This window comes from Loxodonta africana, chromosome 12, assembly GCF_030014295.1.
Source record: "Loxodonta africana isolate mLoxAfr1 chromosome 12, mLoxAfr1.hap2, whole genome shotgun sequence".
In the NCBI taxonomy this organism is placed as follows: Eukaryota; Metazoa; Chordata; class Mammalia; order Proboscidea; family Elephantidae; genus Loxodonta; species Loxodonta africana.
In genome coordinates, this window is record NC_087353.1 from 95,023,107 (window position 1) to 95,046,955 (window position 23,849).

The 23,849-nt window shown below is 41.9% G+C and overlaps 1 protein-coding gene across 1 annotated transcript in view; it reads left to right on the top strand.

The window, feature by feature from the left end:
• The first annotated feature begins 248 nt into the window (after nucleotides 1–248).
• Nucleotides 249–23,849, top strand: part of LOC100658793 (cytochrome P450 3A9-like) — a 29,111-nt gene continuing 5,510 nt past the window's right edge. The window contains exons 1-11 of the mRNA XM_003416599.1: nucleotides 249–319; nucleotides 2,210–2,303; nucleotides 3,704–3,756; nucleotides 5,890–5,989; nucleotides 7,141–7,254; nucleotides 9,599–9,687; nucleotides 12,565–12,713; nucleotides 13,949–14,076; nucleotides 19,664–19,748; nucleotides 20,554–20,714; nucleotides 21,888–22,114. Coding sequence (XP_003416647.1) covers nucleotides 249–319; nucleotides 2,210–2,303; nucleotides 3,704–3,756; nucleotides 5,890–5,989; nucleotides 7,141–7,254; nucleotides 9,599–9,687; nucleotides 12,565–12,713; nucleotides 13,949–14,076; nucleotides 19,664–19,748; nucleotides 20,554–20,714; nucleotides 21,888–22,114 — 1,271 coding nt within the window. The remainder of the gene's footprint in view (nucleotides 320–2,209; nucleotides 2,304–3,703; nucleotides 3,757–5,889; nucleotides 5,990–7,140; nucleotides 7,255–9,598; nucleotides 9,688–12,564; nucleotides 12,714–13,948; nucleotides 14,077–19,663; nucleotides 19,749–20,553; nucleotides 20,715–21,887; nucleotides 22,115–23,849) is intronic.

Here is a 23,849-nt window from a genome sequence, read left to right on the forward strand (position 1 = left end):
AGTGACCTTGGGGCTCACCAGCTCCAGAACTAGCCCAGCATTCTGAAACCAAAACACATGTTATTGCAGGGAGTCAATGAGTGCCCAAACCTTCTCCTCCTCCTGGTTAGAGAGGGAGATGGTGCAAGAGGCCTCCCAGCAGGCCTGCCCCAGAGGCACATGTGACCTGCAGCCAAGTAAATAAAACCCCCAGAGCTGCCTTGCACACCTGTTCTTCTGCAGCTGGAGGCTCAGACCCAAGCCTAGCCATGGCCTTTCTGCCCAGCCTGGGAGCAGAGACCTGGGTGTTTCTGGTGACCTGTGGTGCCCTCTTGCTGCTGTGAGTCTTCACCATTTTCTCCCACTCTGGGTTCTTGTGGGAGGGTGGAGTGGGAAGTCTCCATCCAATGTGGGATTAACAAGGGGTGGGTGGGGGGAGCCCACATCCCTAAGATTTGGGTCCCTGAGATTGGTAGGTGGGGCAAAGAAGCAGTGGGAAGCTGTGGCAGGCTGGATGGGGTAAGGAGAGGTGGGGAGGGTGTGGGAGCTGGACTGGGTGAGGAAAAGCAGGAGTGTATAGAGGTACTCCTCTCTGGAAGAAGGAGGAAGCCCTGATCTGTGGACACCTGCTCAGCTGGCTGGGGTGCTTCTGCCCCTCTGAGTAGGGCCTTGGGGTTATACCCAGGATGGGTGGATGGGGTACCCAGGTGCCCACTCCACACAGGCTGGCACTACCCAGTGCCTGGCATCTAAGCTTGAATTCCCAACACAGGACCCACTTTTCAAAGACCTTGTTTCCAAATAAGATCATGTTCACTGGCACCAAGGGACTAATGGCTCACAGGAACCCCAGCCTCCTCTAACCTGAGACCAGATGAACTAGATGGTGCCTGGCTACCATTACAGGCCACTGACCAGGATCACAGTAGAAGGTCCTGGTTAGAAAGGGGTTAAAAATGTAGCACAAAATTCAAATTAAAAAAAAGAAAGAAAATCCACCAGACTTACTGGTTTGAAAGAGACGGGAGGAACTCCCGAGACTATTGCCCTCAGAGGACCTTCTAACTTGAAACTGAAGGTATCAAGAAGGCCATCTTTTAGCCAAATAATAGTCTGGGCTAGAAAACAAACAATAACACTCGTGAAAAACGTGCTCCTTAGAACAATCAACTATAAGAGACCAAAAGGACAACATTTTGCCCAAAAGCAAAGATAAGAAGGCAGGGACAGACAGGGAAACTGGACTAATGGAAATAAGGAACCCAGGGAGGAAATAAAGAGGATGCCAACACACTGCAGGGGCTGTAACCTATGTCACGGAAACTTAGTGTAAGAATCATTGATAGAAAAGCTAATTTGCTATGCAAACTTTCACCTAAAGCACAATTACATGTTAAAAAAGAAAATCTGAAGAAATCATACATATGTAATTATTTTGTAACTTGCTCTTTCACATAAGTTTTGGAGCTCTATCACGTCAGAAGTGACATGAGTAGGACATGTAGGTCAGAGACAATGTTTTTCGTCCGGAATTAGACATCAAGTCCCTGGGTAGCACAAGCTGTTTACACTTGGCTGCTTACCTAAAGGTTGCATGTTCAAACCCACCCAGCACCTCCACAGAAGAAAGTCCTGGCTATCTGCTTCTGTAAAGATGACAGCAAAAAAAAAAAAAAACCCTCTGGAGCAGTTCTACTTTGTAACACATGGGTTGCCTTGAGTCGGAATCTACTTGACAGCAACTGACAACAACAAGAACAATCCAACTGTAGAAATCCATACGGCAACTTTAAAAACAAGGTAGTACCATGGCGACCCCATGTGTGTCAGAGTAGAACCGTGTTACATGTGGCTTTCAATGACTGACTTTTCTAAAGTAGATCACCAGGCCTCTCTTCCAACACATCTCTGGGTGAACTCAAACTTCTAGCTTCAGTTAGAAGCCAAGTACACTCACTGCTTGCACCATCCAAGGACTCCCCTTCCCTCATCGCTCACTGCAAAAGAAGAAATGAGACAGGTGGACCGAAGGCGTGTTTTGGCTCATTTGACCAACTAACTAGCCCTTACATGGATTCAGGCCCTCAGTCTAATGACATTTCAGGTGTTCAGTAGTCGCATGTGGCTAGTGGCTACTGCATTGAACAGCACCAATATGAAGCATTTCCTTCATGGCAGAAAGTTCCACCGGACAGAGCATCTTCATTTTCAGCCTCTCTTTCCATCACAGGTATGGGATATGGCCATATAATTTTTTTAGGAAGCTGGGTATTCCTGGACCCAGGCCTCTGCCATTCATTGGGACATATTTGGAATACCGAAAGGTGAGTGTGCGTCGGAGTTATTCCTCACCTCCCGCCCCCCTGAACTTGGAATCTCATATCCAGTTCAACTAATTCTAATTCTTTTGCCCCATCTTGAACTTAAGAGGTAGAGTTAGGAAGACATGGAAGAAGAAAGACTAAAACCAAGACCCAAGGCCAGGCTAAGGGGCCTTGTTACTGCAGTCTCCACAGGAGGTTTGACGGGCTGAAGGTGGAAATAATTTTTCATAAGCCCCTGGCTCAGATGGATTCGCACCATGGAATGTCTGGGTTTCCCTTTTTAAATTTCCTGGGAGCAATGTCTTCCCCCTGTCCTCTGGGGAGATGAGATTTCATTCCCATATCCCACAGCAATCTCAGCACCAGATGGACGAAGCAGTAGCGTGGAGATTGTTGCCATGATAAATCTGCCCCTTGCAGCTAAGTTCCACTTAGTGGACTAATTTGGAGAAATAGATGCAAACAGCGCTGATTTTTCAGGTTGAAAAGTGGTAGAGTAGAACACTTGGCTTTCTGGGATTTCTGTCCATCCCTGGGTGGGAATTTTATCAGGCCTTAAATTTTATCAGGTTTAAATCCCTTAGTGGTCTCCTTTCTTAGATGGTCAGGATTTGGAGCTAGTCCAATGTCTAAACTTTTGACTTTCAGGTACCGTTTCCACCATGTTTGCCCATATCCAAATACCACCTCTACCATTATTTACTTAATGATTTTCTTTACACCAACCCCCCCGTTTTTTTGTTTGTTTTTTACTTAAATCAATATAACCGTTGCCATCAAGTCATGCTCCAGCGGTGTGTGCTTGACTAGTAACCGAAAGGTTAGTGGTTCAAACCCATTCATTGGGTCCACAGAAGAAAGTCCTGGCCATCTGCTTCAGTAAAGATCTCAGCCAAGAAAACCCTGTGGAGCACAGTTCCGCCATGTAACACCAGAGTAAATCAATACAGCTTGATCTTAAGAAACCATACCTTAGAAACTCTGAATTTTATGTGCTATTTTTTTTTTTATAGTTATATAGTAGCCCTGGTGGTGCAGTGTTTAAGAGCTATGGCTGCTGAGCAAAAGTTCAGCAGTTTGAATCCATCAACTGATCCTTGGAAACCCTATGGGCAGTTCTACTGTGTCCTGTAGGCTTGTTATGAGTCAGAATCAACTCGATGGCAACAGGTTTCGTTTGGTTTATACTTACATACCTACAATAAAAAATATATTTTTCTAATTTACCTTAAAATAGTTAACAGATCAAATATTTGTGCGTGTACATGTAAAATCATATCACTTGGGAAACAATGGACAGGGAGATGGAGAAGGGCCCTTGAGGTGTCTACGCAGTAATTACACAGCATTTTATGTACAGCCCTTTTATCACCTGTCTAACAGACTTTCTTCTTCTTCAGGGAATGTTAGAATTTGATCTGGAATGTTCTAAGAAATATGGCAAAATATGGGGGTAAGACTCTCACAATTAAGCCCTCTCCCACCCCCACAGGAAGGTAAGGCAGCTGGAGCCTTCTCTTTGGAGCAGCACCATGCTGGATAAATGTCCAACCCATCAGCCAGCCTGGAAAATGAGGCAGCAAGGCCTCAGTGTCCCCTGTCATCTTTGTCGTCTAACACCCCGACCTTCACAACGATCACCCACATAGTGGATTGGGGGGCATTTCAATATCCTAGTCCACTTGAAAATTAATCAGCCGGTATTTGGGCCACAACTATGCATTCAGGGTCCTGAATCAGGCATAAGACAAGGACTCACCCTTCTGAAATCTTCTTGGAGGAACTAATATCAGAGTAGAATCTTGACAACTGTATTGATGAGGACATAGAGCAACTGGAACTCTCATACATTGCCAGTGCGAGTGTAAAATGGCGCAACCACTTTAAAGAATGGTTTGACAGTACTTTTCTAAAGTTAAACATACGTTTAGTCTATGGCCCAGCAATTCCACCCCAAGAGAAGTAAGAACATGTGTCCACAAAAAGACTTGTACTAGAATGGTCATAGCAGCTGTCTGGGTTTTCTAGGGCTGCCATAACAAAATACCAAAAAGTGAGTGGCTTTAAAAAACAGAAATTTATTTTTCAGGAGGCTAGAAATCCTAATCAGGGTATTGGCCATGTCGATTCCTTCTGAGGGTCCTGAGAGAGGAGCTGTTCCATATTCTTTTCAGAGCTTCTATTGGCAACACTTGGCGTTTCTTTGATGCTTGTAGATGTGTCTTCACATGGCATCTTCTCCCTGTGCAACTCTGTCTCTGTTCTCCCCTTTTATAAGACACCACTCAGAAGGGATTAGGGCCCACCCTACTCTGGTATGACCTTGTTAACTGATCACATCAAACTGATCACATTTGGGTATAGAAAAACCTATACATACCCAAACAAGGTCTCATTCACCGGTGTAAGGGCTAGAACTTTGACATGTCTTTTTGGGGAACACGATTCAATCCATAACAACATCCTTATTCATAATCCAAATGCTCAGCAGAAGTGGGTAAAGGAACTGTGGCATATCCATGCCATGAAACACTTACTACTCTGCAATAAGAAGAAACAAACTATGGATACTCACACCAGTGTGCACGAATTTCACCAATGCTGTTTTGGGCAAAGGAAGCTAAACCTGAAGGAATATACACAACATGGTCTTGGTGTGGGGAGATGGGTGAGGGGATGTTCTATATCACATTTTGGGTGGTGGCAGTCACATTTGTCAAAATCGATTCAAAAGGAACTCTTAAGATTGCATTTCCCAAAGCAGAATGAAGGAAAAAGACTCCAGAATATTCTGTGCACAATAAGGGCTAAAGATTTCAACATGGCTGAAAGATACGGTGCTTGATAAAAAGCTGGGTGATAGGTAGGTGTGAAATAGTGAAAAAAATAATATTAGGCTTTATCCTTGTAGTTAGATACTCAGATTTTTATTTAAGCAATAAGGGGAAAAGCGAAAGGGGGGGGAAGGGGTGTGTTGCTTAATAATAAAGTTCCTAGAAAGAAAATAACCAAAAAGCCAAGATTGCTAACCAGGAAACTGTGGGTTGGGAGACATGTTTTAAATAGTGAATTAAGTCAATCACAAAAGGACAAATACTGAATGATCTCACTTATATGAAATATCTATAGCAGGCAAATGCATAGAGACCAAATTGTTAACAGTGGTTACCCTGGCTGGCACGGTTTGCACTCAGCTATTAACCAAAAAGTTGGTGGTTGGAACCTGCTCAGCAACACCGTGGAAGAAAAGGCCTGGTGATCTGTTTCCATAAAGATTACAGCCAAGGAAACCCTACGGAACAATTTTACTCTGTAACACATGGGTCGCCATGAGTCAGAATAGGATCCAGGGCACAAGACAACAACAACAACCACAACCAGAGGGAGTCGTTGTTGAGGGATCAATGAGTGTCTGTTTATGGTGATGGATAATTTGGCCATAATGATTGGTGGTGCTTACACAATGTGATTAATGTAATTGAAATCACTAAATTTTACAAGTGAAAAATAAATAAAAAAAGATATAGTCTACCTCTTGTAGACTCTTTACCTCTTGTCTTGTTTTGGGTATTGACATCTGCGACAGCCTATATGAAGGCAGACAGCCTATCCTGGCCATCCTGGATCCTGATCTCATCAAGACGGTTCTTGTCAAAGAGTTCTACACCGCTTTTACCAACCGACGGGTAGGTTCTAATGAGAGCTTACTTCTTACATGCGTGTCCTTGAGAGCAAGCGAGTTCAGCTTGGGCTTTCTGCACTGGTGATTTCCTTTCCTTTGCTCTAAACGTCAAGATAAGAAAGAATTATGAGTTAACATGCTTGAAGCTCTTTTGCATATTCATATTTGCATTTCCTGTTCTGAGGGCTTTGAAAAATACTCTTCAACTCTTTAAAATCATGTCAGAATTGAAGAGGTTGGTCAGTTGCCTGAGAACCGGTGGTGATTTTCGAAAATAAAGACAGTTAATGTGGAAATTACAATATCCAATGGTGGTATCTAAAGCAGTATCATTTATCCTTTTGAAAAGTTAAAATAGCCATATGCCATGGAGGGCTAGGATCTGAATGATAATGATGGATTAGAGACCCTTGCCCCCTTGCCAACTGGCAGTATCTCATGCAAGGGGGATTTGAGAGATCTTGGCTGCGTTCCTGTCCAAATATCTCTCAGTTCTACCTGTCATAATAACAGCAATGCCACCATTGGAGATTAACTCTTTGGTATCTCTAGAGCCAAGAGCATGTTTTAATCAATTTTGTAATCACCCTTCCATTCACCCTCAGCACAGTCATACCAACATTAAACAGTGCCGAAACATGCTCGGCCCCAATTTTCTGGAAAGTTCTCGTCTACTCTTCTCAATCTATTATTAGTGGCAAAGGTTCCAAATTTGATCTTTAGTCCCATTTTTGGCTCAAACTGGCCTTGTGACCCTGGCATAATGCAGGCCCTTTACGTGCCTGAGTCTTCTCACATTTCAAACAGGGTGGGGGAGTGTGATCCACTCTTCATACAAGATTTCAACAATCTTCTCTCCAGTGTGTAGTATTAGACTAAAAACTAATCATTCAGAAACATTCATGCCTAATTATCTTTCTCACCTTGACTCTGGCAAAGACTCAGCACACCACCCCAAACCTGCTGATACCTTGTGCCTCTCCCCGACAGCCCACCTTTGCATCTCCCTGCTGAACACTCTAGAAAGAGGCAATGTCACACAGTATCTGATTGATTTTTTTTTTTTTTTTTTTTTAGTTTTTTGCTAATGTGTCTAATCCTCCCTTGGATAAACTCCCAAACTATGCCTGTTTTCATTCATTTAATCCTCTTTAGAACTTGGCTTTAAGTGGAAATCTGAAATTGGCCATCACTGAGGTAGAGGATGAGATGTGGAAGCGGATTAGGGCCATTATCTCCCCAACCTTCTCCAGCGGGAAGCTCAAGGAGGTAAGCGTGGGCAAGACAACCCCCAAAAGTGAGCAGGAGGAAGGCTGGGCCCAGGGGGCTCAGAGCCATGAAGAGCAGGGGGAAGGAAGGTGCCTTGGCAGGTGGGGAGGGGGCCAGGATCTTGGGTCTTGAAGCTCTTCCTCTTTTCCATCATTGGGTTCTCTTCCTCCTTCTCTCCTTTCCTTCTGTCCTTCCTTCCTCTCTTCTTTCTATCTTTCTGTCCTCTCCTCTTCTATTCCTTCTATGCTCTCATTTTCTCCCTCTCTCCCTTCCTTCCTGTCTTTCTTCAGTACAGATTTACCATGTGCCTCTTGTTGAGTGATAAACAGTGTGCATAAAATGCCATTTTACACTCTAGTGGCAGACTCAGCCATTGATAAATATTGATATAACACCTCCTTCTTTCAGGGGAAGTTAAACACCTGATTTCAAATTCTCTTAAATTCTTAGCTTATAGGTAAACTAGAGCAACACCATTATATCAATAATATGTGTAGCAACATGGTTTAACTAGTTGCCATTGAGTCAACTCCAATTCATGGGGACCACATGAGTGTCAGAGTAGAACTGTGCTCTATAGGGTGTTCAATGGCTGATTTTTCAAAAGTAGATTGCCAGGCCTTTCTTCCAAGGCACTTCTGAGTGGATTTGAACTTCCAACTTTTCAGTTAGCAGCCAAGCAAGTTAACCATTTGCGCTCTGTGGTTTAGGCATACATATATCAGTACCATTAAGAAGCAGAGAAGAGAAAGTAGGTCACAGAACTCAAGTGTCCAGATACAAGTATAGTGACAACATTCTCTCTCTTTGTGAGTATCTTGTTTACCCGTTAATCCCTGGGGACCTGGGGCAGGGGTGTTTCGGTAATCGTAGGCTCAGATTCCAGGGACACGAGGAAGCCTGCAGTGGGAATGACCACACAGGGTTTCCCCTTCTCCTCCTTGGAGCCAGGAAAAGAGGAGAGTCTTGGGTCTCTGGCCACACTGAGAAGAGGTTCCTGTGCTGAGCTCACAGAATCTTCTGGAAAGCATTTTAATAGCAGATTCTCTCATGAGAAAGGAATTTAAGGTGTGGAAGTACAGGGAAAAAGAGCCCTCTAACACTGGGAGAGAAGCAGAATACTTCCTTAAGGGAAACAAGGAGTGGGAAGGTGAGTAGGAGCCACAATGTTCAGTCCAAACAAGTTTTTAGAAGAAATTTAAAACTGCAAGCTCCACAATTAGCTTTCTTCTTGGATAGTCCTTGTAAAATCTCCAGCATCTTGAAGGATAAGACAAAATTTGTACTATTGCAAATTTTCATTAGACAGAAACAAACTGAAACTTTCAATTTGGCTAGATTTTTATCTGTACTTGGCTTCTAGGCAAAAGGGGCCAGATGACAGCAGAATAAATTCATAGCGGGATTTAAAATAAAGTCTCTCTGGGAGAAGTACACCCAGCTTGTACCACTTGTGAAAGTCAACTGTACACATCTCTTTGCAGCTCCATGTTGGGACATCACATTGGTAGCTTGAAATTAGCCATGGTGGAAGTATTTACACCAGGGAAATTGGTAAACACCACAGATCAGGGCTTTTGCACTTGGAGAGCCATTGTTAAGCATTTCCCACCAGACCAAGACTATCCTTCCATCTAGAACTCAAGCCAATTTCCTCTCCTGCATGGTGATTGTTAAAACTAAAATGGTTCTTAAGTCCCATATCCAAGAAAGATATGTACTCATGGACACAACTTACAAAGGCAAGGAAGTCAAGTCAACCATCAGAAACATTTTAAGAACCACAGTGAAACAAAAGCCCATCTTATTAATCAGAACACCCCCTCCTCTTTTAACTAACCTGAGTCCTCCTTTGCTTCAACAGTTCTGATTAATGGAGGTCTTCATGGCCCAATGTTTAAGAGTTTGGCTGCTAACCAAAAGGTTAGCAGTTCGAATCCACCAGCCACTCCTTGGAAGCCCTATGGGGCAGTTCTACTCTGTCCTATAGGGTCGCTGTGATTCAGGATCAACTTGATAGCAATGTGTTTTTTACAGTAGATATACCCAAGAGTTTCTTTTGGTGCTGGTTTCATTCTTGGGTGACACAAACATTTTGCACTCTAACTACTAACTGAACGGTTGGCTCCCTGAACAAGTGGCTCCATGAAAAAAAAGACCTGTCAATCTGCCTCTGTAAAGATTACAGCCAAGAAAATCCTATGGAGTACAGATTTACTCTGTAACACATAGGGTCACCCGTGAGTAGGGATGAACTTGATGGCAATAGGGTTTTTTTTTTTTTTGTTTTGGTTTCTCTGGATACACCAATGACTGAATGCAAATGGCTATCATTGTTCTCCAGATGTTTCCCCTCATCAAACACCATGGAGACATTCTGATGAAAAACATTGAGAAGAAAGTGGCTCAGGATGAGGTGGTCAATGTGAGCGAGTGAGTATGGCCCTCCTGGAGGAATGGAGACAAGTTAGCCTCTTCATGGTGTCTCAGGGTCAGAGCAAGATGAATGTATGGGGCTTTGGCTAGGAGCCCAGGCATAAATATTCAGGATGTTCTTATCTCCCTTTTATAAAAGATGGTAGTAGGAAGCAAAGGAGCCCTGGTGATGCAACAGTTAAGGGTTCTGCTACTAACTGAAAGGTTGGTGGTTCCAACCCACCCACCAGCTCCCTGGGAGAAAGAACTGGCAATCTGTTCCAATAACTAATACAACAAACAAAATCGCATGGGGCAGTTCTACTCTGTCACATGAGCTCATCATAAGTTGAAATCAACTGGACAGCACCTAAAAACGACAGTATGAAGCAAGACAAGCCCCATTAGCTTTTCCCAGTCCCGTACCTTATCAGCATGGGCTAAAAGGCCCAGAGCCTAAATGAATTTAGAACAGGTATAAAAAAAAGTACGGGAAGGTTTTACTAGCATTAGAATGATGACGCAAAGCCTCAGTCGTGGGTTACTCCTTGCACCTGCAGGCCAGGCCATGGAACGGAAAGGCAGGTCTGGCTATACTAGCTGGAACCTGTGTGGCTACCCAGACGCTGGGCCTTCCAGGCTGGAAGTCTTTCATCCCTCAAAGAACTGAGCCAAGATCAGATTCCTATTAAAATACAAACCCTTCTTTCCCCTAGCAGCATCCGTTCATCCCTCCTCCCCCAGGTAGGCCTAGCATTTTAGAAAGAATAAATGGAAGCTCATTTCTCAGAGGCAGCATTGACTGGAGATGAGGAAGGGATAGGAATGTGTCTACAGGGGGACAGTGGGATGGCCTTGAGGGAGGCCAAGGGTGAGAACTAAAAGCTGAAGGGCAATGAATGACAAGCCCTGCAACTTGGACTATTTACACAGTATTGGCTCCAGGCTGCTTAGCAGAAAGGAGGGAAAACATAGAGGGAGCCTTTGACACCATCTGCATCATCTCCCTTCATTCATTCAACATCTGAGTATTTTCTGAGCGGCTTCTGTTCGTTTCAGACTTGATGCCCCTACTCAGCCCTTTTCAACCTCTCTTTCCTCTCTTCTGTAAACAATTGGCAAAAGGAGAGGAGCCCTGCTGGCCCTACTTTCTGTGTTCTTGGCAAGGGTCTTCTGGTTTCTCTTTGTCCTCTGACACCACAGATATGTGCTGAATTGCTGTAGCTGCTGCACATGGTTATCTGAGTGTTAAAGCAACTTTCAACTTTGGCATTGGACAACTCCCTCAGTGCCATCAAGTACAGGGCATTGTTTTTAGAAACAAAATAAATCTACATATTTCAAAATCTCCATCTTGTTCAATGAAGCTTTGAGGGAAGGACAGTTTTGCTTTGGAATACTGATCATTTCAAAGCATTTTCCCTAGTGATGGGCTGGGATGGGGACAGAAAGACGTCTTGGACAAAGGTTTTTACAAAGATGCATATTTTACAAAGATGCCTTGTGGAAGAGGTTGTAAGAATGAGAAACTACGCAGCTCTTAAGTGTACACTTTGGTGAATTTTTACATAGCTACTCACCTGCAAAGGAGCCCTGGTGGCGCAGTGGTTAAAGTGCCCAGCTGTTTACTGAAAAGTTGGCAGTTCAAACCCACCCAGCATCTTCATGGGAGAAAGACGATATGCTGCCATAAAGATTACAGCCTAAAAAACCCTGTAGGACAGTTCTTCTCTGTCATATGGAGTCTCTGAGTTGAAACCAAATCAATGGCACCCAACAACAACAGTGGCTCACCTGTGCAAACATCAACCAGATTAAGATATAGAATATTTCCAGCATTCCAGAAGGCTCCCTTGTGTTCCTGCCCACACCTTTGCCAGGGTACTGCCAGGGTACTACTCCTCCACTGCTATCACTCTAGATAAGTTTTACCTCTTTTTAAGCTTTATACAAAAATAATCATGTAGTAGTAGTCTTTTGTTTCTGGCACCTTTTGTTCAACATTATGCCTGTAAAATTAATGTTGGGTGTATCCATGTTGGGTGTAGTTGTAGTTCATTTGTTTTCATTATTGTTAGTTTTTCCTTCTATGAATTTAACAGAATTTATTTATTCATTCTACTGTTGATTAATTCTTGAGAATTTCCAATTTTGAGCTGTTATGACTAAAGCTGCCATGCATATTCTTGTGTATATGTTTTGGTGGACATAAGCACTCATTTTCTGGGGGGTATATTCTCAGGAGTGGAATTGCTGGGTCATAGGGTCTGCATGTGATTGGCTTTGGTAGAAACTATATAACTGTTTTCCAAAGGTACAGTACTATTTTGCATTCATGCCAGTAACATGTTAGACTTCCAGTTGTTTCTCATCCCTGCCAACACTTAATATTGTCAGTCATTCTCATTTTAGTCATTCTGGTGGGTGTGTAGAGGTATCTTATTGTGTCTTTAATTTGCATTTCTCTATGACAAGTGATGCTCACCATGCTCTCTTGTTCTTTTCACTTATCTAAATTCTTTTCCACTTTTAAGGCCAGACTCATATTTTCCCTCTTCCTCGAACCCCTTTCTAATGGCTAACCTTCATGATTCATTCCTTCTTTGTCTGTTTGTTGGAAAAGCAGACAATTAGCACACTGCAGATGAGAGCTTAGTTGTTCTCTAATGGATTCTTTGATGTTCATTTCATAATTTTATTGTCCATGTCTTCACTGTACCCAGCAGAACCCTTACACTGCAGGTGCTCAGTGATGGTAGGAAGTTTGGTTTATTCTTCTTGTTTGCCCAGTGAGTCCGACACTGTGCTGGACTTAGGACTCATGAGTTGGCTCTTGAAAGCTTTGCTAACTCTGTTTCATTTCCTTACATTTTTAAGTCATCTTTTCCAATCCAGGATTTTTGGAGCCTACAGTCTGGATGTCATCACCAGCACTTCCTTTGGTATAGACACTGATTCCATCAATAACCCCGATGATATTATTCTACGCTGTGTTAAGAAGGCGGTCTCCGTCAGTTTTCTGAGCCCCCTGATCTTCCTAACAGGTACAAAGACCTCTTACCCCATCAAAAGGCAACATCAACACACTCAGCTTTGACCCTTGTCAGTTTTTTTGAACATGTCACGTTTCCCAGTACTTTGCCCTCCATGGCTCCTCCCACGGGGTTGCGAGAGGGTCAAATGAGCTAAGGTGTATGAGAGGGAATGAATAAACACAAGAGACTGTCTGCATCACTAGAAAAATTTCTCCATTTACTACAGTATGATTTTGCAAAAGTAGATTTAAAATCATTTTAAAATACAGCAAATCCTTACTACACAACCCTAGTATATTCGAGGGTCTCCTAGCTCTTCCGATCGCACAACCACATGAGCAACAATTTTTTTGGAGCATGCATCACAATTATTTGTGTATTTATTTATTGATGAAGCATGCATATGAGTGACCATGCAAATATATTATGTACATAATTAAACATACACCCAAGTAGATGTTTTTTAAGGATGAAATAAAAATGATGTAGAGAGAAGTTTTGAAGACTATTTTTCCGTTCCACTATGGATTGTTCTGCACACCCCTAGGTGCAGAAGAGCATGCCTGTTCTGTTGATAAGAGGCATTTTTCTCTGGTGAGTGAGGAGGCTGTTAGGACAGTACAAGCATTTCATCAATAGCATGTTCGTCTTGACAGACCTCTTTACTTCCAGAGCTTTTTCGTGTTGGCTCGCATTCTTACCTTGCCAAGACCCTATTTAAGCCCAGGTAGCTTGTCATTCTGGTATGTCACGGACATGAGAATTGTGCTTAAAAGCAACATACGTGGGAGAGGCCATAAGAGGTGTAATGCTCCCAGGGTAAACTTTAGACTCAGGCTGGGCTGGAGTTCCAGCCCTGCCTCTTTCTCACTGTGTGACCTTGGGCAAGTTCTCACCTCAGTTTCTTCATCCTTAAAAATGTATATAATAATGGAAATGACCTCTGAGATTTGAGTACTGAATGAGGCAATGCATGTAAAGCCCTTGCCTCAGAGCACATGTTAAGCACTTAATTAATGGCGACTATTCTTTTTTTTATTCTTTTTTTAAGCAGAGTTATCCATATTCTGTTCTTTTGGGGAGGTGGGAGTGGCTTCAGAAATCTCACTCCCTAATAGCTTTTTCTTTTTTTTTTTTTTGCTGCCCAACCCAAGGTCCCATGGGTTCCATATGGGGTTTGGATTCTGTTCTGGGTGGCCCTGCTTGGAGCCTACTGATGTTTTCCTTTCTCTCACTTCCCTTAGGGTTGTTCCCTTTTCTTGTACCATTGCTGGAAAGGATGAATGTGACTCTGCTTTCCAGGAAGGAGTTGGACTTCTTTGTGAATGTAACCCAGCGTCTTAAGGAGCAACGGCAAGCAAGTGGACGCAGTGTAAGCCCAGGGCACCTCATGTACCAGGCTCCACTAACTCCATTATCCAGACACCAATCTGAGATCACAGAGGCACGTCCGCCTGGGTGGTTCTTGCATATCTGTTTAGTTCAAACTACATGCTTTGAGGGTTGGGTCAACTATCTAAGAACTATCTAAGTCTCTAGAACTGACCTAAATGTTAATGATTCTGGTAGAATTCGAGTGGCTCAGGGTACACTAATGATTTAGGTAGAATTCCAGCAGTTTCAGGGGTAGTAGGCCAAGAAGCAGAGAAGCAGGACACAGAGTTGGATAGTCTAGAGTTGAAGGTGGGTTTTTGTGATGTTAGATTAAGCAAGAAACAAGTGGACATAACCCCTGCCCCTTTTGTAGGAAGGGTTTTGTTGTAAATAAAGATCGAGACAAGATGGTGGCCAGGTGGACTGTACCCCTCTGTTGGTACCCAGTGGAAAGGTAGGCTGGTAGAGCAAGGCAGAAAAATTGAGGAGACAGGGGTTCAACTTCTGACTTTCTCAAACACCTGTGACAGACTAAGCTAAACCCAGACAGTCGAGATTCCTGACTTCTCAGAAATACTCAAAGTCAATGTTCCTGGACCTAATCGTGTTAGTTGAGAGGAATGGACATGTCTTCAGCCCCAGGTTCTCTCATTTATCAAATGTTGACCAAGAACAGATAGAGGGGGTTACGTATGGAAGAACAAAAACACTTGGCTCTAGGGTAGGTTGAGTTGTGGAGTTGGTTTGTATGTAGTACCTGTGACATCATTCAGTGTTTGCTCTGAAAGCAATAATCTAAGACCTAAGAGATTTCACCACTGGATCTCTTACCCCAGCCTGCCACCGATTCCCGTCACTTACCGCTTGACTGTCCTTCTCTAGACTTAGATTGTGGTCCATTATTTAAACGCGCATGTCCTTTCGTGGAGTGATTCATTAACCCATTTCCAGTCATTTCTATCACATTATGAGAAAAGAATAACTTCTTATGACATTTTCCCATGTCCTAACAAATTAAGCACTGGGCTATTACCAAAAGGTTAGCAGTTCAAATCCACTCAGAAAAGCCTTGCAAGAAATGCCCGGCAATTTACTTCCAAAAGATCACAGCATTGGAAACCCTATGGAGAACAGTTTTACTCTGTCATATCTGAAGTTGCCAGGAGCTGGAATCGACAGCAACTGAAGCAATTCTTCAACATACAGTTTACAATACCTATATATAAGCTTCCATTATACTAGTATGCCATCATTTATAACTGTTCTTTTGATTCTAATTTTTTTTATCTAGCCAGTAATGCTCCAATGAACAAATTTCTCACTGAGAAAAATAACTTTCACGTGTCCTTAGGGATGCAGGTGTTTTGCTAGCAGTTTTCACACTGTTATATCATTTCATCTCCAAATTGACCTTGCTGTACAAGTTTATTCATTGCTCAGATAAATTATATGACCTGCCCAAACTTATACGGCAAGCAAGTAGAGGGGCAATATTTGAATTCAAGTCTTGGAGGCTCCAGGTCCCTGATGTTTCCCCACTGCCCCAGGATTCCTCAACATAAACATATTTATAGAACCTACCCAAGCATGCATTGTCTGATATAGTGATTGAAGATGAGCCCCTCAGGTTGGAAAGTACTCAAAATATGACTGTGTAAGAGCTGCCTCCTCAAAATGGAGTCAACTTCAATGAAGTGAATGCAGTCAAGCTTTTGGAACCTTCGTTTACTGATGTGGCATGACTCAAAATGAGATCATTAATAATCAGAAAGTGGAATGTATGAAGTAAGAATCTAGGAAAATTGGAGGTCATCAAAAATGAGATGAAACACATAAACATCAATATCCTAGGCATTGGTGAGCTGAAAGGGACTGGTATTGTCCATTTTGAATCAGACAATCATATGATCTACTATGCTGGGAGTGACAAATTGAAGAGGAAGGGAAAGAGATGATGGAAAAGCTCAATATCATCAGTCAAAACAAGGCCAGGAGCCTACTGTGGAATAGACCATCCGTTGCTCATATGCAAATTCAAGTTGAAGCTGAAGAAAATTAGAGCAAGTCCACGAGAGCCAAAATACAACCTTTAGTATATCCCACCTGAACTTAGAGACCATCTCAAGAGCAGATTTGACATACTTAGCACTAATGAACAAAGGTCAGAAGAGTTGTGGAATGACATCAAGGACATCATACTTGAAGAAAGCAAAAGGTCATTAAAAAGGCAGGAAAGAAAGAGAGACCAAAATGGATGTCAGAAGAGACTGAAACTTGCTCTTAAATGTCGAGTAGCTAAAGCAAGAGGAAGAAATGATGAAGTAAAAGAGTTGAACAGAAGATTTCAAAGGGCAGCTCAAGAAGACAAAGTAAAGTATTATAATGAAATGTGCAAAGACCTGGAGATAGAAAACCAAAAGGTAGGAGCACATTCAGCTTTTCTCAAGCTGAAAGAACGGAAGAAAACATTCAAGCTTGGAGTTTCAATACTGAAGAATTCTACGGGGAAAATACTAAACGATACAGAAAGCATCAAAAGAAGATGGAAGGAATACAGAGTCACTGTACCAAAAAGAACTGGTCAATGTTCAACCATTTCAAGAGGTAGACTATGATCAAGAACCGATGGTACTGAGGGAAGAGGTCCAATCTGATGTAAAGTAAGGCTCCAGGAATTGACAGAATACCAATTGAGATGTTTCAGCAAACGAATACAGTGCTGGAAGTGCTAACTCTTCTATGACAAGAAATTTGGAAGACAGCTACCTGGCCAACTGACTGGAAGAGATCCATATTTGTACCTATTCCAGAGATAGGTGATTCAACAAGATGTGGACATTATCAAACAATATCATTAATACCACACACGAGTAAAATTTTGCTGAAGATCATTCAAAAGCAGTTGTAATGGTACATCAACAGAGAAATTCAAGCCAGATTCAGAGGAGGATGTGGAACAAGGGATGTCATTGCTGATGTCAGATGGATCTTGGCTGAAAGCAGAGAATACCAGAAAAATGTTTATCTGTGTTTTATTGACTATGCAAAGGCTAATCTACCATGTGGATCATAAGAAATTATGGACAACATTATGATGAATGGGAATTCCAGAACAATTATGCTCATGCAGAACCTGTACATAGACCAAGAGGCAGTCATTCGAACAGACCAAGGATGTTACTGTGTGGTTTAAAATCAGGAAAGGTGTGCATCAGGGTTGTATCCTTCACCACACTTATTCAATCTGTATGCTGAGAAAACAATCTGAGAAGCTGGACTATATGAAGAAGAATGGGGCATCAGGATTTGCGGAAGACTCATTAACAACCTGCAATATGCAGATGACATAACCTTGCTTGCTGAAAGTGAAGAGGACTTGAAGTACTTACTGATGAAAATCAAAGACCACATACCTCAGTATGGATTACACCTCAATATAAAGAAAACAAAAATCCTCACAACTGGACCAATAAGCAACATCATGATAAACAGAGAAAAGATTGAAGCTGTCAAGGATTTCATTTTACTTGGAACTACAACCAATGGCCATGGAAGCAGTAGTCAAGAAATCAAAAGATGCATCACATTGGGCAAATCTGCTGTAAAAGATCTCTTTAAAGAGTCAAAAAGCAAAGGTGTCACTTTAAGGGCTAAGGTGCGACTGACCCAAGCCATAGTGTTTTCAATCACCTCATATGCGTGTGAAAGCTGGACAATGAATAAGGAAGACTGAAGAACAGCCAACTTCGAATTATGATGTTGGTGAAGAATATTGAATATACTATGGTCTGCTGGAAGAACGAACAAAACTGTCTTGGAAGAAGTACAGCCAGAATGCTCATTAAAAACTAAGATAGCAAGACTTAGTCTCACATACTTTGAACATGTTATCAGGAGGGACCAGTCCCTGGAGAAGGATATCATACATAGTAGAGGATCATGGTAAAACAGGAAGACCTTCAATGACTTGGACTGACACAGTTGCTGCAAAAATGGGACCGAGTAAAACAACGATTATGAGGATGGTGGAGGACTGGGCAGTGTTTTGTTCTGTTGTACATAGGGTAGCTATGAGTCAGAACCAACGGGATGGCACCTAACAACAACAATAGCCCAAGCATGGGAGAAGCACAGGTGGCACAATGGATTAGCCCTTGGCTACTAACCAAAAGGTTGGTAGTTTGAATCCATCCGAGGCACCTCAGAATAAAAGCCTGGCAATCTACTTCCTAAAGATCACAGCCATTGAAAACCCTATGGAGCACAGCTGTACTCTGACCCACATGATGCTCCCATGAGTCGGAATTGAATGGATCGCAACTGATTTGGGTTTTGTTTTGTTTTACCCAAACATGACACTTTGTGGTAAGGAAGAAGGGAGCATATGGAATCCCAGTCTGAAGAAGTAAAGAAGTCCTCGAAGAGGGAAAAGAAAGGAACTTAAGGACAATTTTTATTTATTGAAAATGCAAATATGAAGCTGGGCAAAATGTTTGTAGCAAAGATGACAAATGAAGGGTCACTAACTTAATTTGAAAGAAGAAAAATTCAATAAGAAACTTACAAAGACATTCATAAAAGAGGAAACACAAACGCAAATAAACATATGGGAAAACCTTAAACCTCATTACCCACCAAAAACCCACTGCCGTCCAGTCATTAGTAACCAAAAAAGTGGAGTAAAAGAAGATCATAGTTTATTTTCCTATCAAATTAGAATTTAAAAATAATAGTATGTTATGTTGGTAAGAATCGGAGGTATGGGCCCCATTAGTGGGACTACACAGTTGTTCAAACTCTCTAGAAAACAGGCAATATGGATCAGAAGTCTTAATGATTCCCACCCTTTAACCTGGGGATTCCACTACAAAAAAAAAAAAAAAAAAATCCATTCACTTATTCCAATATAATAATTAGAACTATGTACAAAAAGATTCTCAAGAAATTTTGTTTATTGGAGTATTACTGGCAAAAAAAAAAAAATTAGAACCAAAAGAAGAGTGATATAAATGGTGGCATACTCATATGACGGAATCTTACACAGGTATAGGAACCTATGTGCTGAAGAATTTCTTAGGGCATGGAGAAATGTTCTAACCACAATGCTAGGTGAAAAATACCAAAATACAACATTGTACAGAGTGTGAGCTTATGTACGTAAGCAATCCTTGAGAAAAGACTAGAAAGAAACACACAAAAATGCTATAGCACAATCACACATATCTTTATGTATTAGATTATGAGTCACTGTACAACGTTTTTGAATTTTCAAAAATGTACGTACATCTAAAAATATAATTTGGACATAAGCATAATTTTAGAGATTCCTATTTTAGTATTTTTGCCCAAGGCTAGCTCTATAAATGAATGGAGTGGGAGGTGGGAGTGGGCGGGATGCAGACCAGAGCAGGAGGTGACTGCCTTCTGGTTTTGTTCGGACAAGTTCCCAAATGTGACACAGGCTAAAGCTTGGAAACCACAAGAGTGGCCTCTCTTCTTGTGGGAGCCATGAGTGCTTCTAAGACTCAAGTCGCATTTGGGCTGTGTCGGCCTCACTTTCTCCCTTCTCTGGCTCTCTGTTCCAGGACCGTGTGGATTTGCTACAGCTAATGATCGATTCCCAGGCCACAGTCAGCCTGGAATCCAGCAAGTCAAACCACTTCCCTAAAGGTAATACCCTAGAGGTACTCAGGGTCTTGCCTCCAGGCTGACTTGAGACCATCTTCGACGCCTGCCTCTAAGAGACCACTAGCAATTTCCGAGAACAAGTCACTACATTACCAGCTATAAATACCAGGTTCTTCTGTTAAAAACATGTTGTTGTTGCTGTTAGTTACTGTGGAGTTGATTCCGACTCTTGAAGACCCCATGTGTGCAGAGTAGAACTGCTCCATAGGGTTTTCAAGGCTGTGACCTTTTGGAAGTAGACTGCCAGACCTGTCTTCTGAGGTGCTTCTGGGTGTGATCAAACTGTCAAGCTTTGGCTAGTAGTTGAGCACCTAACTGCACCACCCAGGATCCTATTAAAAACCTACCTCATATTAAAAGATCTGGCTCAGCTTCTACTTCACCATGACCTTGGCTGAGTCACCTCTTGCCTCTGGCATCATCATTCTCATCTGTAAAATGAAGAGGTTGGCTTTCATTATCTCTAGTCTCCAGACCACAAAATCCTGTTAGCCTTTGATCTCTTTCTACTACCCTCTTCTCATAGGAGCCTTCACCAGCTAAACTTTATGGATGGTTGCTCATAGTTCACTGTGTGCTGTTAAGAACTTCCTTCCCAGCTTCTTTCTTCTTTCTCAAATTGGCATTTCACAAGAATGGAAGAGGGACAGTAAAATTCCTGTGGCCAAATAGTCAGAAACATACCATAGGAAACTTCTCTTTAGGTCCACAGACCAGGGAGGTTCCCAGAATCTGGTCTGTTGCCGATACATCTGTTCATGGAGCAATTTTGTTTCTTTCCTCAAAGCTTTGACGGACGTAGAGATTACTGCTCAAAGCATCATCTTTATTTTTGCTGGATTTGAGACCTCAAGTTTAACCCTCAGCTTCATAGCTTATAACCTCGCCACTCACCCCGAGGTGCAAGAGAAACTTCAAGAGGAGATCGACAGTGCCTTGCCCAACAAGGTGATGTTGCCTGGGAGCCTCCATGTGGCCAACAATTCTGGATTCTTAATATCACTGTTTAAGTCTGAATCTAAACCCTAGAGTGTTCCCAGAAGGCCTGATGCTGAGGTCCTTGGACTACTGAAAACGTGTTATCAGACAGCAGATGTTGACTCCAGAATCTCAAAGGAACAGGGCAAAATATAAATCCTGCATCCAAAGACCTACTTAGGAAGGCATGAATTAAAATTTGGAATAGTTAAGAATGCCTTGAAATTACATAATATGTGCAAAGTGGCCTGACCTCCATACTTTCAGCAACTCTTTATTGATTATCTAGAGTAGACCAGATCGTAGTCATGCTAGGTGTCAGGGATATAGTTGTGGACAGCTAGACCAGGACTCTGTTCTCAAGGAGCTTTCATTACTGTTGTGATGGTTGGGAATGAGGACAAGTTCATGAGTGTGCTACCTTTGCTTGTTGTGTAGCTGCTCCTGGGTGGGAGGAGGCAGACAGGCAATGAACAAGTAAACCAATAAATGTGCAAGATAAATTCAGATGGTGATAAATTCGGTGAAGAAAATAGAAGAAGACAATAGGTCAGAGATCGGGGAATGGACAGAGAGTGGGGGTGGGGTTGGGTTGAGATCAATTGTCTCTGGTTACCTCCATGATCAGTAGCCCCTTTGCCACGAGACCAGAAGAACTGGATGGTGCCCAGCTACCATGCCTGTTCTAAAGGGAGAAGAATGCGGAACAGAATTTCAAATACTCAATGGAGGCTAGAATTTCTGAAGCCACTGAGGCTTCAGAAACTATCGCTTTGAGATAGTCTTTAAACTTTAAGCCAAAAATATCCCCTAAAGTCTTCTTTGAAGCAAAAAATAGTTTACCTTAATGAGATATCTACTTTGAGCTTTGTGCAATTTGAAAGAATTATCTATGTGTGACTAAACTGAAAACTGGGACTCAAAGTCAGATGAGAAGCTTAGGGGGCAGTGAGTTTGAGTTAATGGTGATAGAAAAATTTGGAGAAGAATGGTGCGATGTTTGCAGAAATTGAAAGATGTAATCAATGTCACTGAACTGTACATGTGGAAATTTTTGAAATGGCAAGATGTGTATAATTTCATCAAAATATTAAAAAAATGACAAGTACAAAAAATAAATCAATAAACTCTTCTCTCCAGCAGGAGGACTTCACCTACGATGCCCTCTTCCAGATGGAGTATCTGGACATGGTGGTGAATGAGACCCTCCGGCTCTTCCCTCTGGGGGGACGTCTGGAGAGAGTTTGCAAGAAGACTATTGAGATCAATGGTGTCACTGTCCCCAAAGGAACGGTCGTGGTCATTCCCACTTATGTTCTGCACCGCGATCCAGCATATTGGCCTGAGCCGGAGAAATTCTGTCCTGAGAGGTAAGTGGGCTGGGTGCTCCAATGTTTGGGAACTTTCAGAGTTGTGTTACTATGGAACTTTTTTTAAAAATTATTTATTTTTGTTGTTGAAAATAAACACGGCACAACATACACCAATTCGACAATTTCTACATGTCCAATTCAGTGACACTGATTACATTTTTCAAGTTGTGCAACAACTCTTGCCTTACTTTTCTGAGTTGTTCCTCACCCATTAACATAAAATCACTGCCCCTTAAATTTCCTATCTAAACTTTCAAGCTGCTGTTGTCAGTGTCATCCCATATAGATGGTTCTTAAAAGAGCATAATTCCCAAGGCAGACATTCTTTATTAATTAAGCTAAACTATTGTTTGGCTTTTACTGCTTGGTTTTAAGAAGGCTCGGGGGCATTTTTTGAATAAAGTTTAAAGACTATAATAGGACAATAGTTTTGACAGTTCAGTCAATCTGGCTCCAGAAAGTCTGGAGTCCTTGACAACTTGAAATTCTGTTGTCATGGAACTTCTTTATTATGAGGTAATATACATGGGAGCTTGGGCAGCACAAAAGTCAAGTTCTTGGATACTAACCTAAAGTTTGGCAGTTGAAAGCCACCTAGCACCTCTGCAGAAGAAAGGTGAACTGCTTCTGTAAAAATTACAGCCAAGACCAGTCTTAATGGTCTGACTGAGACTGGAGGGACTCCAGAGATCATGGCCCCTGGACTGTCTGTTAGACCAAAACTAAAATCATTCCTGAAGCCAACTCTTTAGACAAAAATTAGACTGGACTATAAGACATAAAATGATAACTGGTGAGGACTGTGCTTCTTAGCTCAAGAAGATACATGAGACTATGTGGGCAGCTCCTATCTAGAAGTGAGATGAGAAGGCAGAGGGCAACAGGAGATGATTGAATGGACACGGGAAATATACAGTGGAGAGATGAAGTGTGCTTTCACATTGTAGGGAGAGAACTAGGGTCACATAACAATGTGTGTATAAGTTTTTGAATGAGAAACTGACTTGAATTGTAAACTTCACTTAAAGCACAATAAAAAAAAGTGAAATATTTATATAGTCCCAAAATATCTCCATACAAAATGCTTATTAACTTAAAAGGATAAAACAGTCACTTTGTAGTGGAGCAACCTGGCAGGCAACACATTAATGAAGTGATCAAAGCGAACATCACAAGCAATGGAATAAGCCAACATCCTGCACAACCTCATGGACTGCAGCAAAAAAACATGTCATTACTTCTGTGATATTTCTGCCATCTCCATCTGCCAAAAAATATAGAAATCTAATTTTCAGTAAACATCAGATAAACCTAAATCAAAGAACATTCTACAAAACCCTAGCCTGCAATCTTCAGATACAGAGAGACTCTGAGGTCAAGGGAGGATTAAGAAACTGTCTGACATTGAAGGAGACTAAAAAAAAAAAATAACATTTAAATATAATGCATAATCCTGGGTTGGATGCTTTTGCTACAAAGAAAATTATGGAACAATTGCCAAAACTTGAAAGTGTTTCTGAGTGAAGTGTATACAGGACTTCTTTGTACTGTCCTTGGAACATTTCAAATTATTGAAAATAAAGTGATAATAAAAAAAAAAACACTGCCAAGAAAACCCTATGAAGCAGCTCTACTCTGTAACAAGTGGAGCTGCTATATGTTGCGGGTCAAATTAATGCATTTAACAACAACAACAAAATGTTTACATACAGTGAAACAAACAAGCCAAAAG